Here is a 17,123-nt window from a genome sequence, read left to right on the forward strand (position 1 = left end):
TATTGTGGTCAGGAAAATGTGCCTGTAAGGTCCCAAGCTCTAGATGGTGAGGCTTTTTTTTTTTCCAAAAGGCAATAATTCTATAGCAGTTTAACGGTCATGTTCACTGAGTAGAGGAAAAGACAAGCCCCCAGGAGAGCGGCGTGCTCCTGTGATGTTTATGGACGTGTCAGAATATGCAGTGTGAGATAGACTAGGAGATAAGTCTTAGGGTTGGGTAATTGAGGAACTAGTGCTGACACTTGTCCACAACATATAGTCTTGTTTTATGTTGAAGATAATACATTTGTAACTACTTGGAATGCCCTGAAACTCAATCCGGCCTGGCCTTTCCCTGTCTCATTCCAGTGGCAGACACTTCAGAAGGGCAGAGGCTTAAGTCTTGTCAACACCTTATTCAAATGGACCATTTTTACCACCAAGTGGAGGAAGGAGCCCACTGCTTTATTCCCCAGAGCAAACAACAAAGAGGGCATTCGCAATGTGTAAAAATGCATGATATAGTGAGGGACAGCTTAAACATGATCAAGCAATAGGGAAAAGACTATATAAGCACCGCTGTATTCACTGTACCTGACCTGACTGATGTGTGGTGGGCCAAAAGAGTAAGCTACATATCTGTAAAGTTTTCAGTAAGAGCTGACCTCATCATGTCTGCAGAGAGCATATCAGCTTGTGATTGGTTGGTTGGATTATCAGGTACGCTGGTGAAGTTGTCTTGTCACATGCAGTCCATTCAAATATAATACAAAAACCTCTCCAACATGAATTTGTTTTTTTCCCCATAAATTTAGGACAGGAAAACTCACGCTAGAAATTGTTGCTTACTTTTGTAATGTTCATTTTTGCACTTGCACTGATCTGCCAATATCTATGTGACTTTTATAGTGTAGGTTTCACCACCTGCTTGTTGCTATATAGTTTTGCTTTGCCTGGGATATTCCTCTGTATGGCTTATCTATCTTGCATTCAAAGCGTGCATTCTTTCTTAGATCCTTCCGCAGATCAGTCCTGTAGGTTGGCATCAGATCACTTTCTCCAGTAGTTATTATAACTGCAATCAATTAGCATTTTATCAGAGTACACCTGTGTTAATATTAAATCAATATGTTATATTAAGATATCACTTTTGCCTAATGTTTTGTAATTAGACTTATCACAAATTAACCAAAATGGAAGACTAGTGCCTTTATGTCCAGTTGCCAGTTCTACAGTGCTTGCTTTCCAGGAGGTGACCACAGTGAACCCGCACCCACCTAAGATTAGCATACAGTGGGTGCCAGCGCTGGGTCCGATTTGACACGTTTGTGTGTGTGAGTGCGAAGGTGTCCGTTTGTCTAACCTGGTCTCGTGGTCATCCTCATGTAGGTGCAACTTACCAGCACTGTGTCGTCTCCATGGAACTCCACTCAAGTGGTTTTGGCATCCCACCTCCTCTCTCCTATTTTGGGCCTTCCTTTTGCCAGGCCAGTGCCATGCCAGTGTGAAGAAGGCACCAAGGCTAAAAACTGTGTATAGTGTGTGGGTGAGAGAGGCTGATTGCCCTCTCATGAAGCTGATACTGGTCAGTTTGGTGTGATTTCAACCTAGTGTTCTGTACAGCCCTGACTACAGAGGAAGCTGAGACAATGTAACTCTCCCAGAGTTAACACTGAGAGCAAAGGCATATACATTTCATTTGCAACTTTATTAGTTGCTGCAAGTTGTAAGGACATTATTAGTGTAATTATTATCATTGTGTCATTATTATCATCATTAAGTGTAAAGAGAAAAAAACTCCCTCTATTATGGATTAAGGATGTCAAGATTATTTGGTTAATTGATAAACCAGATTATTCAGGTCACAGAGATTGAAAGAACAAGAATAGGTAATTTTTTTTTTTTTTTTTCAGTCAATACTCTAAAAATAAAACCTGACAGTAAAGAGCTTTTTATCTTAAAATTGTAAAGTTGTGATGTGTTTTCTCCTAATAATCGTATTATTGTGGCTACATGGAAACAGGCACAAGTAAGATTTAGCGAAATATTTATTCATATTTTGGTCATTGAATGTCATAAAACCTTCTAACTATATAAAGCTTATACTGCAGATATGAAATATAGCTCGTGCAGGTATTATAATACTCTGTTGCTTGCCCTTGACATTGCTCCGGGATTCATTGAAGGATTGCATTGTCTTATCTGATTCTAATTTAGTCTCCATGGTAATTGTCCCACATTTTTTGTCTTACAGCAAGTGACAGTAATCATTTCAAGGCTTGTAACCTCATTGAGTAATGCCTCTTCTGGGAAAAATTCAGCCTGATCAAAATCTGCCTTCTCAGAGGTGGTCCCAGACTACAGCGGCATGCTCTTTACTGTGATGGCCTCCTCTGCACAGGTGCTTTGAGGCTGCAGTTCACAAATAACTGAAGACACATGCATACTTCGAGGCAACAGGATGCGCATTTACTTCCTTATAAACGCCACTAGATCCAGGTGTCAGGCTTTAACACACTGCGCTTCTCTGCCTTTGGTTTAAAGAACAACTTGCAACAAATAATCACCTTGACCACCATGCAGCATCATCATCATGTTTTCAGTCCATGTGCTAGAAGCCATCTTGGAATTTTTGAGAATAAGGAAGTGAAAATAGTCGTTTCCCTAACCTGACTTCCTTCTGTGTTTTGCCACATCCCACATAGCTGAACATAAGAAAGTATTATGAAGGATAAACTATTATGTCATTTGTTCTATAGTTACCTCTGCTCATGAGGTTCTGTTTTGCTGCTGTTGGATTTTGATGACATACTGGAAATATTTGATGCACAATTGCAAAATAGGGCCAAATATTTACAATCAAAAGAGGTCTATAAAAGGTGTTATGACATAGATTAAAAAAAATAAAAAATTATGTTAAAGGCTTTGTAGGTTAATGGAAAAATCATTTCTTACTTTTTTCTTAAGTATGATTTGAGATCTAGTTAACAGGGACTATTTTCACTACTGCAAAAAAAACCTTCTCCAGCATCTGTACTAATAAAGTCCTTCTTTGTTTTGCCTTTTTTAACCAAATAAAAATATGCATTACTTTAGTGTATCATTACCGTATTAATATTTTTATGGTTTGTGGTTGATTTAACTATGCAAGTCTTATGAAATGGTCCTTCTCTTCTTCTTCTCCCCAACCCCATGGTATTATTTACTCAGCCTTTTGGACTGGAGGAACCAAGCGACGAGCAGGCTACAGCAGCTGGCATGGCCCTGTCCCTCACATTTTCTGCAGCTCGGAGGAAAGACGAGGCGCGTGCCAAGAGCTTTCATGTCATAAATATCCTCCTCCAATGCTTCAATGCTTTATAATTACCGCTCCTTCATCTCCATTTTTTCTCACACACTCTCACACAGCTGCCCATTGTCAGCCCTGTCAGTCACTGGGTCTCTGCTCGCTTGATGTAATTAGACAGCATACACTGGGGTGGGTTTGTTTTTCCATTGCTGCTTTAACTATGGACATTAAACTGTAAGCCACTTAGTGTTCCCCATAAAAGCCCTTTCCATAGCACTGTGATATTACGCTTATAAGCACTCACACAATAGTCTTGTAAACAGTTGTACTCGCCGCCATCATGAGTAGTTTTAACACATGCACCGCTGACAAAACAGAAACAAATCATATAGTCCGGCAGCCTGCTGGTACAGTCGCTGGGAATGTGCAGGAGATGGTAATAATAGGTTGGTGAGGAATGCAGACTAAAGCCCCTTTGGTTTTAATCTTATCTCGTTGTTAACAGTAAGTTGCTGTATAAACTTGTATAAACAGGCAACAGTGGAATTTGAGGTTCATCATTTTGCTTTATTTACATGGACTGGTGTGGTTTAAGCATATTAGATGCCAGACTAATAGTTTCCCACAAACAACAAGCAGCTTTCATCACTTTTCCATAAAGTTGTTGAAATATATAATCTATGAATGTACTGAACACAGCAGTGGAGTATGAGTCAATATTGGATCAAAGTGAAGATCAAAAATTAAAATGTAATTATTATTATTTATTATTTATTTATTTTGTTAAAGGTGTACTTTTCAGATGGGGGTTCTATCACCTGCTTGATGTTATTTCTTTGCCTGGAATGTTGCTCAGAATAGCATGGACTTGTCTGTTTGGCATTTATTCAATTACAGGTGTTTACATTGCTCAAAATTTTTTGAATAGCATTTTTACTGCGAGTGAACTTGCCTCTCCACAGATCTGACCTGTAACTTGGCCTGATGGAGTCATCTGCTTGTCATTCTTGTCACCATAGAGATAAATACTGTGGAACATTTCAGACAAAACAATAGGAGTTCCACTGAGACAGGTGCTGGACCCTCCATAAGCGCACCTTTAAACTAACTAATATTTTTACCACTACTTAATTTTTTTGAAGTACTATCATTGCTATTGTGACTGGTTAAAGTCTGCAATTTTCTACAGTTTTATGAGTGATAATAAGTTTATCTTTATATCCCAGCCAACTTTCTAACAATGTGTTGATTTAGTCTGCATGTTAATCATGCTTATGTATATAGCATTTCCACGTAATTATGTAACAAAGACTATTGTTTATTCGCCAGGAGCAGTTGTCTAAATGACTGTTGAAGCTGTGGTAGTGAAAATTAATCCTTCAAGCACTTATGGTTTGAGCAGTGTGCCAGCCAAACCAGTGGCATAGAGCTGCCAAGCCGAAGCAAAGAGAGCTGGGAAGTTCCCTCTGCTGTTATTGCAAAACTTGTTCCACTCAGACAGTATACCGGATGAATTAAATGCTTGTGTAAGTCAATATTCTATAAACAAGGTTATAATATGTCAAAAAGTAAGCCTCAGAAATGTCTATTATGGCCTATTAAAATCTACAGCTTGCTTGGCCAGTTTGGAATTCTTATATAATTGCACTCTACACAATGCTGTTAATTAGACTCCTGCTATTCAGAAGCATCTAGTCTGTTTTGATTGCAACTTGTGATATGCTTATGCAAGGGCTTTCTGACTCATTATAAAAAACGTATTACCACCAACAGTGATTAATACTGACGTAGTTTCAAAACTGATTAACTTTTGTCGCTATTGCCAAAAAAAATCAAACCACTTTTATGGATCATTTGACTGAGTGGTGTAACAGGTCCCCTCTTGTAGATGTGTATTCTACTCATGCATGCGAGAGTCATGAACAAGGAGAGGCAGTGTTAGACAAAAACACAATTACGAACATTTATAATTTGATACAAACATGGCGGACGTACATTCACTGTAATTTTTGTGTCTAATCCTTGATGTTTTTACGTTTTCCCTTTGATCGCTAAGGAAACAGATTACATGCATTCACTGTGACACCATTTAACCTGGATGCATTGTAAAACTTCAAAAGAAATCAAAATTATGTCAACATTGCTCGGATGAAAGAAGGTAAACAACTGCTGCATTTTTGTATGTTTGCGTTTTTTGGATTTGACTAGCAGTGTGTGCATTATGTCGTATCTCGGCGCATCTGATGACAGGAGCTTTGTCTTGTATTTCCCAGACCCACAGCGTCTCTGGCTGTCTCTGTCAAAGAACAGCACTCCCATTGTGAGGGGGCTCAGGGCTTTTATAAGGTCAGGAGGACTACAGGTAGCACAAGGTTAAGATTAATCGCCCCATCTTTGACAGGCGGGAGGGGCGATGGACCGGGAGATGGGCGGATCGGGCGGATAAGTCGATGGAAGAAAGGGGTAATTGAGAGAGAGAAAAAGTGATGGAGGAAGTTGGGAATGAAGAAAAAGGAAAGAGAGACAGGTAAAGACAGGGGGAAGTAATTATGTGCATGAGCGTCTTTGTTGTGCTCAGCGGTGCGTTCAGGGCGGGTCGCAGAGTGGCGGCCCGTGCAGTAAGAAAGGCGGTCAAGGGTAATTACCTGAGCTGTGTCTTTGATGGCCGTGTGGCGCGCTCACAGCTAATGCATCATTATCACTGTCAGTGCCACAGGCCCTGCACAAGGCTTCCGGGTCAGACAGACATGATAGACTTCCAGCTCAAGTTCCAAATGGTGATTGGTTTTGGATTTAAACTGATAAAATATATATATATATACATATACACACACACATATATATATATATATATATATATATATATATATATATATATATATATATATATATATATATATATATATATATATATATATATATATATATATATATATATATATATCATGCTCATATGCATCACATTTGCATCTGAAACTACATGTTTCTTTTTTGATTGCAGCATGTGTATATCATAGACTGTATATATAACTGGACATACCTAATCCACTAGCCACCGCATTCCAAAGAGGAAGTGAACATAGGGACACTTCCGGCTCCATCAACTCCAATCGGCTCCAATTGACTTTACACTGAAAAAATGTCACCCCTCTCTTTGTAACTGCTGCAGTGAGCCTTGTCATTTTGGCCTTAAATTGTTCATATTAACCTACTTTACCTGATCCTGGTGTTTTTACTTTGTTATTTTGTCATAAATTAATTCTTATTCCTATAAACTCTTACTCGGCACCATATTCGCTCCTATAACTGCTATGGATGATGTCACACTTGCTTAGGCCACATCTTTGTACAGTCTAGGTGTTTTGTTCAGAAAATTGGAAATATTAATTTCCATTCCAAAAGCTCATCTCTGTTGTTGTATGCTCACCCCTCCACTGAGCTTACCTGCAACTTGTCTGGAATGGTCTGGTGGCAATTACATCTCAGTATAGACAAGCAGATGCCGAACGGTCTACACACTCTACAAGTTACACAGAGCACCTTATTGCCTTTTTTTTTTTCAAATTTGGTTGTAGAAATCTGTTTTCTATAGTGTTGTGGTTACTGCTGACAATTAAAGTTTTCTGTTTTTAACGTTTTAATTAACTAAGCGCTTATTTATCCACCAAGTTCATCAATGTCTCCAAATAAAAGTGCAGCTGGGCCGGATAGAGTCACCTTGCAGATGTTAGTTTGACTAATCACCAACAAAGTGACCTAATATCCGTGCTGTTGAATCTGAATGCCCGTCCTTTTGCTTGACTATATTATTGTCAGTTTGCATGCATATCAGATCATTAATGTGCACAGGACCAAAGCGCTGTAGCTAACTCTGAGCTTAGCATCTCACTTCAAAGCCGGAGTGTTTTCTATTTTCTCCACAGATGCGTGAGCTGTGGGTAGTGGCTGTTGTTGTACGAGTGAGTCAGGGGCCAGCTGTAGGGGCACTCTTGGCCAGAATCCACCATTTTAAGTCTTGTGCTTATTCACTGTCACATAAACAAATACCACAAGAAGCTGTTTCAAACTGATCCAACCACCTGAACAATCTTCTCAGATGTCTCTCACAACATCTGTTCACCGCAGATTAGCAAGTGCGCCATTTTGTACAAACTTGTGTGTTTTCATAAAGAATCCATGCTCACAGCCCCTCAACCTGTTCGTTTCCAGTCGGAGGGTATAAAGTCTTTGATATGGCGACCCTCTTTTATAGATATGCTCCTATAATTCTCTAAGACAACTGGTATGCTGCAGATTAGATAGACAAATACACCCTCAAGGTTAGAAGTGGGATAGGGAGGAGGAAAGGAAGCATATAAGGTTTTCTCCTGTCCCGACACATCCCCATGTTAATCTGAGAGGGCTTCATGCATTTAAATGTTCCGATTAGAAACAGCCAAACTGGCACTTTCTCTAAAAGCTCCAATTAAGTGCTTAAGGTGGTGCTTTTCTGTTTGTTGTCTCAGTTACTTCATTTCGTATTGTCAATGGGGGCTTTCAGGGGGACAAAATGGCGCCAATCTGTACTAAATTGTAGTAGTCAAAAGAAGGTATATACTGTAGATTATAGCATTTTATTGACAAATAAGACTGAAACTTGACAACTTCTAGCTTTGCAACATTTTCACAGGTCTATGCCATCCAAGGTCTTAAACTTTTCATCATCTACTATTGAAGTAATAGTTTTTGGTTTAAACTCTACTTAAGCTATTGCGCAGTTGAGTATACAGACTTGCAGACACTTGCTTTAATGTTTTTTTCATGAGTACTGTAATGATGAAATTTCTGCTCACATTCAGGTAGCTGTTTGGTGTGTATTTTGGGGGTCATCCAGAGTTCCCGGCACTGTCTCTTTGGCTTCGCTACCTGCTTGGCAGTGAATAATGGCCCGAGATGACAGACTTTCCTTACTGATTATGCTGGCTCTTATCTGTTACGCAGTTACACATCTAAATGCGAAATAGCACAACTTAAAAGAAAATAGACCCTTTTAATTAGTGTCTTTCTGTGTCTGTTTCTTTTCCAGTGACATATTTGATGCCATGTTCCCTGTAACGCACATCGCTGGCGAAACTGTCATCCAACAAGGTATGTATCAATACAGTATGAATCTAATACAACTTCATATAATTTATTTCATATTTCATATATTTTTATACAAATGCAGAGGGGAGGGCATAGTTGTCAATTCACACATTCAGATGTTGCATAATGTTAATATTACTTGCTTATATTGTTGACAAGTTATGTTAATAAACATGGTATCTTATATAAACATGTGATCAAGTTCATGAATGCATGCCAAAGTTGTCAATTCATTATCATTTTGCTGACTTTACAACCTTTTCAATTCTGACCCCACCCTATGTACTGTTGCTATTTGAGAATTTTCTATTTAGGAAACTGTGCCACTTCTTCTTCTGTGAAATTGAGTAATTCAAATTGTCATTACATCAGCATAACCTTAAAGAAAAAAATAGTTGCAGGGTAGTTCCTCACTCTGCAACTGGAGTAATATTATCCATTCTTAAATTCTTATTACGCTATTCTCTGATCTATGTTATAATGTTGTCTCCTCCTTGTTTCATTCACACATTTAACTCACAAACCCTGCATATTTAGGTTGTTCTCTCAAACAGAAAACACTCTGTTCCACCTTGTGATGTCATGTGGTAAAACAGGAAGTGCTCCACTGTGTTTTTAAACTTCATACACCTTCACTAGAATAATTTGGGTAATTTCAGCTTTGGAATCTATGCTGAACAAAAGATAAAAGTTAGCTGTTAACTTGAAAACTACCGCTTCACGATATTGCAAGGTAGAACAGAGCATTATGAGCAAGCAAAACACAACTCCAGGTATATTTTTGATGAGGTAACAGCATTATAACATGGCTCAAATCTCACAAGAGTGAGTTTAGCATAATATAGGCCCTTTAAGTGTGTCCCTCCCTCCCTTCAGCATATAAAATGTCCAATTTACATGTATTCTGCCCCATACTTCTCTCCTTTAGGATACTGCACCATTCACATATATAACTGTGCCTTCTTATGCCCAACATAGCTCAAAGTAGTCATATGGGACTTTGAAGGAGTCCAGATTGCCGGGAGGAGATTGTATTTTTCCAGTGCCCCCACGCAACCCACTCAAAGCGCTATCAAACAGACACAATGTAAACAGTCAAACATACATTCGCACAAAGCATTACACCCTAGTACAGATAACACTGCCTTTACAACTGCATAGATTCACATAGACCATAACTGCAGGCTTGTACCCCCCATAGACCACACCCACTGCCCCTAAAGACACTGGCCTCGAAGATATCGGTCCTAATTTGGTGTTAGTCTGACTTTAGCAGGTCCGGATCTGAAGCCACCCATTGTTATATACAGAACCGTGGTATATACAGTATACAGTGAAGGCTGGTGTAGTGTCATTCTTAGGGGGCTACTGTAGTGCTTCAGAATACCAGATCTCATCCCACGCAATCTACAAACCAGGTTTAAGCTACTGAGCGCAAAATGCTTTTAAGTAAATACACTGAAATTGAAAACAAGACTGAACCATATAATGATTTTTAGTTTAAAGGTGCATTGCTTTAATGTTTTTTGGTGGAGGGTCGGTCAAATGCACTTCTCCATGGAAATGTTATTGCTTTGTCTGGAATGTTTCACAATATGGTATTAAACCTTTTTATCTTCATGGAGACCAAACCAGACAAAGTTACAGGTCAGATCTGTGGAGAGGCAACCATGCTCACAGTCAGAATGCCTAAGTATTTTTTCAGCTACCTGTAATTGAAAAAAAAGTAAGGTGTTTAAGAGCTGTTTAATGTCATGCTGTGGAACATTCCAGCAGAGCAATGACATATCCACAGAAACAAGCGACAAACCGCAATCAAAAAGTTACATAGTGCACCTTTATTGCCGCTCTGTTTAAAAAAACAAAAACAAAAAAATACCCTGAGAACTAATCTCACAATTTAGATATATGACCATGTTATACAAATTTAGTTTCAAATTATATTGAAATTGATGGGGGGTTAATAAAACCTTACATTGCCTTTAAGAGTCAAGGCTTACATTGGAAAGCCAATTGAAAAAAAAAAACTTGCACTAGAATTCGAGGCCTATTATCAATACTGTCATTGTTTGTCCCAGCCAACGTCATTTTGAACACAATTCCATAATACAACTATAATTTGTGGGTAAAAGCCTTATAGATGCAGCTTTGAGAAAGTAGCCAAAAACATCAATAGAGCCCAATTATGCTGTGTTGAAACAAATGCACATGCCACTGTGTATGGATGTTCTAGCCAAATATTTGCCTTCACTCTCAGGCGCAGGGGGGCTAGAGTAGTGCCAAACAAAGGGCTGAATACATACGTGATAAAAGACAGGAAGAGCAGAAGAAAAGAGGGAGAGCGAGAGGGATCTGGAGGAGAGATAGAAGAGATGAAAGAGGGGAAGAGCGAGAGGAGCAAGGCCGGGCTGCTGCAGGGACTGCTCTGACTGGGACACAGCAGACGCAGGGAGCATCACAGTGACAAATAGAGCACTATGATGGATGGCCGCTCTTTGCTCACTATTAATTAGCCGTGTGAACTCCTGTGAACTTTACTCTCAGGGTGCTCTGCTCCTTTCAACCCCTCAAGTAAAGCCACACAAGAACAGCCCCGGACACAATGTGCTACAAATATGCTGGAAAAGTTCACTATTGTACTCCCAAATCTTAAATACATTTTAGTCTGCCTCATTCATCATGCTCTGTCAGGCATCATTTGAAGGAGGCTGTGTATACTCAAACAGCTAAGGGCAAAAGGCGGGGTACACTGAAACCGTATTGCCAATAGATGAGTACCTAGAGCGGGTGCAAGGAGTATCTAAGAGGAATGAGAAATCTTATGTCTCTGCAACTAAATTATTATTTTTTTATCTTTCAGGCGATGAAGGAGACAACTTTTACGTGATTGACCAAGGAGAAGTGGATGTAAGTGGCTAGTGGCTTCTATAACTTACGACACGTACACATCAAAATTGGGACTAAACCAGTACCAAGAAAACCTAGACCTGACCAGGACTAAACAAGGACTAGAACAAGACCAAACCATGTCCACATCAAGACAGAAATGGTCAAAATTTTGGACCAAATATCAATAAGTGTGAACGCACCCTTACTCGACCAAATAATGGCTACCAGGTTAAGTAAACTGTGGTTCAGCTTAATCCTCTGTGTTATGGGAAATGATTTTTAACTCAAACTGAGATAACTCCCTCCAACAATGCACAGGTTGTATTTCCTTGCCCTTATGTTTTGTTCGTAACACAGTTCAGTTCCAGTCCGATGACAATCTCAACAAGAGCGTATAGGGTTCAGCTCTCGGCGGGGCGAGCCAGAGCGAGGATGTCCTTTGTCTTAGTGAGCCTAAAAGCGAAGGATAGAGTTTAAGTGGGAAGATAAAAGAGGAGCTGACAGAAAGTTAAACAGGAAGTGGCCTTATCAGCTTACAGAGCCTGGCACACAGGCACTGGGCACAGACGGAGCAGTGCCACGCTGATACAGTCTGCCCACCACAGCCAAGTGAGGGGAAGTGGAGAAGTCCTGGCTGCAGAGATTGTCCTGTTAAATTTAGCTTAAGATGAACGTTTACTTTGCTTTAACTTAACAAACAATAAAAACACACATATCAACATTCAGCAAAAACAAAAAAAAATTCCAGACAAACTTATTTTATCCACAAGGGAAATGAGCTTACACAATACAAAATAATAACAAACTGCAAAAAATAAATATTAACAGAATAATGAATGTAGCAAAGATAGCAAAATACCAAATAAGACTGCCAAATAAGTATGCAGATTTGTTTTTCCAAGTAAAATATGATAATATTAAAATATTGTTAATGCTGAAACACAGTATTTTTTTTTTTATTGGAAAGTGAATATTTTTATAATGTGCATCTTGACTTCAGTGACTCACATTAAAATACAAACAACTGCACTATAGTGTATTCCAATGATCTGAATGCCTCTGTTATGGTGTCGGTAAATCTCACACAGACATCAGCTGCCTCTCAGTCACAGCGCAGACACTAAACTACTCCAAGCCCAGTGCAGAGCTTATTAAAGTGTGGAGATGTCTCTCATTAGACCTGCTGTAAATCTGCTGCAATCCCATAAAGAGGCTGAGAGCTGACAGCACCGCCACTGATGTAAACAGCTCTGTCTTTACTGACAGACAACACTGATATGTGGGATGGTTTATGGAGAGTCAAACAGTTAATACACAGAATAATGTACATCAAATTTGTTGCTTTTGATTCCCACAAAAAGCTGTTACATGCATATTAAAGGTCTTTTGTTATTTTGTGATCTTGAAACCATGTTAGAATATTGTTTCCTCATCGAAAAACATGTTTTTGATGAGGAAACGTAACATAGATCAGAAAATAACTTTATATGGGTCCTTTACTTGTACATTTAGAAAAGCGTTTTAAATCACTTTTATTTTAAGTCATATATAAAGTCCCACTCAAAGTTCACAGGCGTCCACCAATGCATTTAGGTAATCAACATTTTTCATACGAGGTTATAATCTTATGTAGCCCCACCATGACTAAAACAGCAATTCTTCTCAATGACCCATATGAAACTAGCGGTACCTTTATATATAATTCATATCCCATCAAAAACAGGTTAATTTATCCTTTCCTACCATATATCTTTGAAATCCAATCCAACAATGAAATGCAAATCAATTAAAAGGAAGCGACTGTAATTTCTCAGTGCCCTTCACCTCTCACTTTACGCCCTGCACAATATAAACCAATCATGCTGCTACAAGTTTTATGGGAATCAAACTAATTCCAAAGCACGATACAAAATACTACTGTCTCGTGTAAAATGATCCAGGTAAACACTTGCAAGGATGATGTAATTGGGATGGCCTCATCTCTTTGAAGCCAATATAAAGTGCGCCTAATATAAAGCCAAATCCTGCCAAGAGTCACCAGTGGGACCAACCCTTCCCCTCCGCTCTTTTTCTTTCACTGTTATTAAGTCACAGTAAGTGGATAGTGTGTCACCAGGTGAAATCGTGACAGCCCAGGAGACATTGCCAACAAGTATCAGGGAGTAATTGTCCAAAAGACTATTGTAGCTGGCCCCAATTGCTTTTAAGAGCCAGCCACCAGTCAAAATCAAAGGGAGCGCACTAACAAGACAGGACAACTGAAATAAAAGAGATGGGTGGAGAGGCGGGGGGGATAGAGTGCTTTTAAAGGGTCTTACTTAAAGGCTTAACTTGGATCAAATGCTTATTACAAAAGCCCTACTGAGGAAATCAAACAGGCCGGAAGCTGAAGAGGTTTAACAAAGTATCTGAGGAGACAATAGGGTTGACTTGATGTTTTGGTGATGTGTTTTTGTCCAGGTATATGTCAATGGAGAGTGGGTGACCAATATTGGAGAAGGAGGAAGTTTCGGAGAGCTGGCACTGATCTATGGGACTCCCAGAGCAGCCACTGTTAAAGCCAAGACAGACCTGAAACTGTGGGGGATTGACAGAGACAGCTACCGGCGCATACTCATGGTACAAATGCATTCATTTTAAAAGTACTTCATATGACAAACCAGATCATGCTTGGCCTTTGTCTGATCTGCATAGGCCATCATCACATATATTTTGCTTGTTCATTATTTTCTGTTCTATTAACACCCACACTATTCACTGACATAATTACCTGTATATGTTTTTTCATTATTTTATTTCATGTTAGGAAAATAACAACACCCTTTGTTAGGTTTATCTAATCATTAAAAACAAGAAGAAAGACAAGAGATTAATTCAGTTTTACTCATGAGGAGAACGGGCAGAGAGTGGGCATCAAAACCAACAGTCTCCACACGTTCTGATGACTCAAGGCCGTTCTCCTCTTTGTATTTCATTAGGAGGCCCTAGTTACAGAATGATAATTCTCAAGGGGAAGGGGAAACCAGCAAAGACATAATAAGAAACTGATGCAGCTAAGCATAGTATAAACACATAAATCATGATTAACAATCAGGAGGTGCCTTAGGTATGGTCAGACACCATCATAACTCTTGCATGTGTGACAGTGGGAGTTGGCTTCATGTGAGGAATCATCTCGAGGTTCACTAGAGCGATAGGACACTGCACACAGTTGTCAAACACACAGAGGTTATTCAACAAGTGACAAGTGATTGGTACATTATAAATCAAAGAATTGTAGTACATAAATGGTTAACTCATAGGCCTAGAATATCACACAAGTATTTAGCAAATATGGGATAATAAAATTATTCTGACACCCTTTTTGGAGGGACGATTACAGTGCCAGTTTCTTTTCTTTTTTTTGCAGCCTATTATAGGTTCACTGTTATACTTTTGGATACTTCCAGTACTATTTTAATCTAAGTTCCTTGTTTTGTGGGCATATTGACAAAAAATAGCATCTAATGTAATCTAATACTGGCTGACTAATACTAATACTGGCGTTTGTTATGATATTATCTTATAGAGCAGATGATGTTTAGCCATCAGTAGCTTTACTTTCTACTGTCTCATAATAAAAAATATTACTAGAAAGCATAATAAAAATAGTAGTGCACTACTTCATTCTTATCACTTACTTAGCCTTAATACTTTCTCCCACACCACCACTTAGGACTCTTTAAATGCTTAATAGCACTGAAGCATCCTTAGTGCTTACTCCCAGTATAATTCTAGATACAGGGAGTCAGAGAGCGATGGAGGGAGGGAGCGAGTTAGGAGGCATCGGGTCAGCCCCAAATATCTCCACTCACACTTGCAGCACCGGGAGCTTATCTTTGTGGAATGTCTAAATGTTTAAACTGGAAACACAAGGTTCTCTGCCCTGGCTGTCATCCTTTTTCACAACACACATCTTTGCTGCTGTAGGAATAACTTATTACTGGCTGTGTTGCTCTTTGGAGGTCTCCATAGCTAACCAAATACTTCCTCTTAATGCTCTTTACAGCTTATGCCATATATAATATAAGCTTACGTTAATCTGGCTGCATACATGTGGTTACTTAGCAGTGAAAATGTCTGCCCTATGTCAAGTGTGGAAGTTGGCACTGCTTCTCCCAGCTCGTGTCACTGTGCATAGTTTAGGAGTTCCCCGGTAACCTGTCTTTGTGAAGGACTGCCTGTGTTCCAGTTTCACTCACATGGTGTTTGCTCCTTCCAGAATCAGCAGCGGCAGGCAGGGAGACAGGGCGAAGTGGAATTCAATTATGTCAAGCTGTATTTAATTATTGCTGTCAATGATTTGTAAAGCTGTTTTTATAATGTGCGGTATTCTGGCAGCAGCGCCGGCCAACATAACGAGCAGTCTGTGTGTCTAAGTATATGAGTCTTTCCCCACTCCAATTATGCACAGTGACTGGATCTGCTGCTGGTTAGAGACAAGGGAAGAAGGTGCACTGTTGAAGCGTTCCATACCAAGAATAAGCCATTTAGGGGCCTATTCTTGGTCCAGAGGTGACCACCTGTCTCTCTTTTTATCATTCTGCACAGTTTATTCCAATTATGAATTATGAGAATGATTCTTTTTTTTTTTCATTTTCATTCAAAAATGTCAAACAGAAAGGAGGAAAAGGAATAGTCCTTTTCCTTGTGTTAGAGAGACCATGTTATGAGAGTCACACGTATAATTTATAAGAAAAAGTAAATTCAATGTTGCTGAATGGAATCTGAACTGTAGAGTGTAAAGTTAGTAAGTTTCTAAGCTTAGTCTTCTGAAGTTTATCCCTCAATGTCCCACTAAGTGTTCTACTGTTACTACTTTTTGAGAAGGCCACACTTAGCCCAGCAAAGTTGATGGGATTGGAAGAGAACCCATCCATCCATTTTCTTATCCAGGACCGGGTCACGCGGGCAGCAGTCTATCAGGGACTCCCAGACTTCCTTCACCCCAGACACTTCCTCCAGCTCTTCTGTGGGCACCTCAAGGCATTCCCAGGCCAGACAAGAAACATAGTCCCTCCAATGTGTTCTGGGTCTTCCCTGGGGCCCCCTTCCAGTGGAACATGCCCAGAACACCTTCCCTAACGGAGGCACCCAGGAGGCATCCAGAACAGATGCCTGAGCCACCTCAGCTGACTCCTCTCAACGTGGAGGAGCAGTGGCTCTACTCTGAGCACCTCCCGTGTGACTGAGCTCTTCACCCTATTTCTAAGGGATCGCCCAGTCACTTTGCGGAGGAAACTCATTTCAGCCGCTTGTATCCGCGGTCTTGTCCTTTCAGTCATTACCCAAAGCTCATGACCACAGGTGAGGGTAGGAATGTAGATTAACCAGTAAATTTGCCTTTTGGCTCAGCTCCCTCTTCACCACAATGGTCCAATACGAAGAGAACCCTGTGTAAAAAAATGCTATTAAGATTAATAAGATCAAACTTTATTGATCCCTCCTGAGCTAAATTCATCCTCTGCATTTGACCCATCCTTCAACAAGTCCAGCTCGAGCAGGACCAGTGAGCTACTGCCGTACAGCACACATGACTGGAATGACAAATGATTAGTTAATGGACACACTTTGAAACAGTAATTCATTCATTCAGAAACTAAGATTGGATTACTTGCTGGCAGGCACCATCACCTTCAAAGACGTTTTTCCTTTATCCAAACTATCACACATGTATCCTCAATGGCTGCTTTATGACAGCATCCACACTTGGGTACTGTAACAAAAGAAAGATAACGTGTCATGCGTTTTGACATTGTGTAAAACCTTACCTTCCTCTACCCCCTTTTCTAATCTTCCAAAA

The 17,123-nt window shown here is 39.7% G+C and overlaps 1 protein-coding gene across 1 annotated transcript in view; it reads left to right on the forward strand.

Annotated features, from left to right (window-relative positions):
- The window catches only part of prkar1b (protein kinase, cAMP-dependent, regulatory, type I, beta), a 51,180-nt gene that overhangs the window by 20,613 nt on the left and 13,444 nt on the right, over positions 1-17,123 (forward strand). The window contains exons 5-7 of the mRNA XM_020932630.2: positions 8,334-8,395; positions 11,253-11,299; positions 13,742-13,900. Coding sequence (XP_020788289.1) covers positions 8,334-8,395; positions 11,253-11,299; positions 13,742-13,900 — 268 coding nt within the window. The remainder of the gene's footprint in view (positions 1-8,333; positions 8,396-11,252; positions 11,300-13,741; positions 13,901-17,123) is intronic.

Source organism: Boleophthalmus pectinirostris, unplaced genomic scaffold, assembly GCF_026225935.1.
Source record: "Boleophthalmus pectinirostris isolate CB_2022bp ecotype Guang Dong unplaced genomic scaffold, ASM2622593v1 HiC_scaffold_17, whole genome shotgun sequence".
Lineage (NCBI taxonomy): Eukaryota > Metazoa > Chordata > Actinopteri > Gobiiformes > Gobiidae > Boleophthalmus > Boleophthalmus pectinirostris.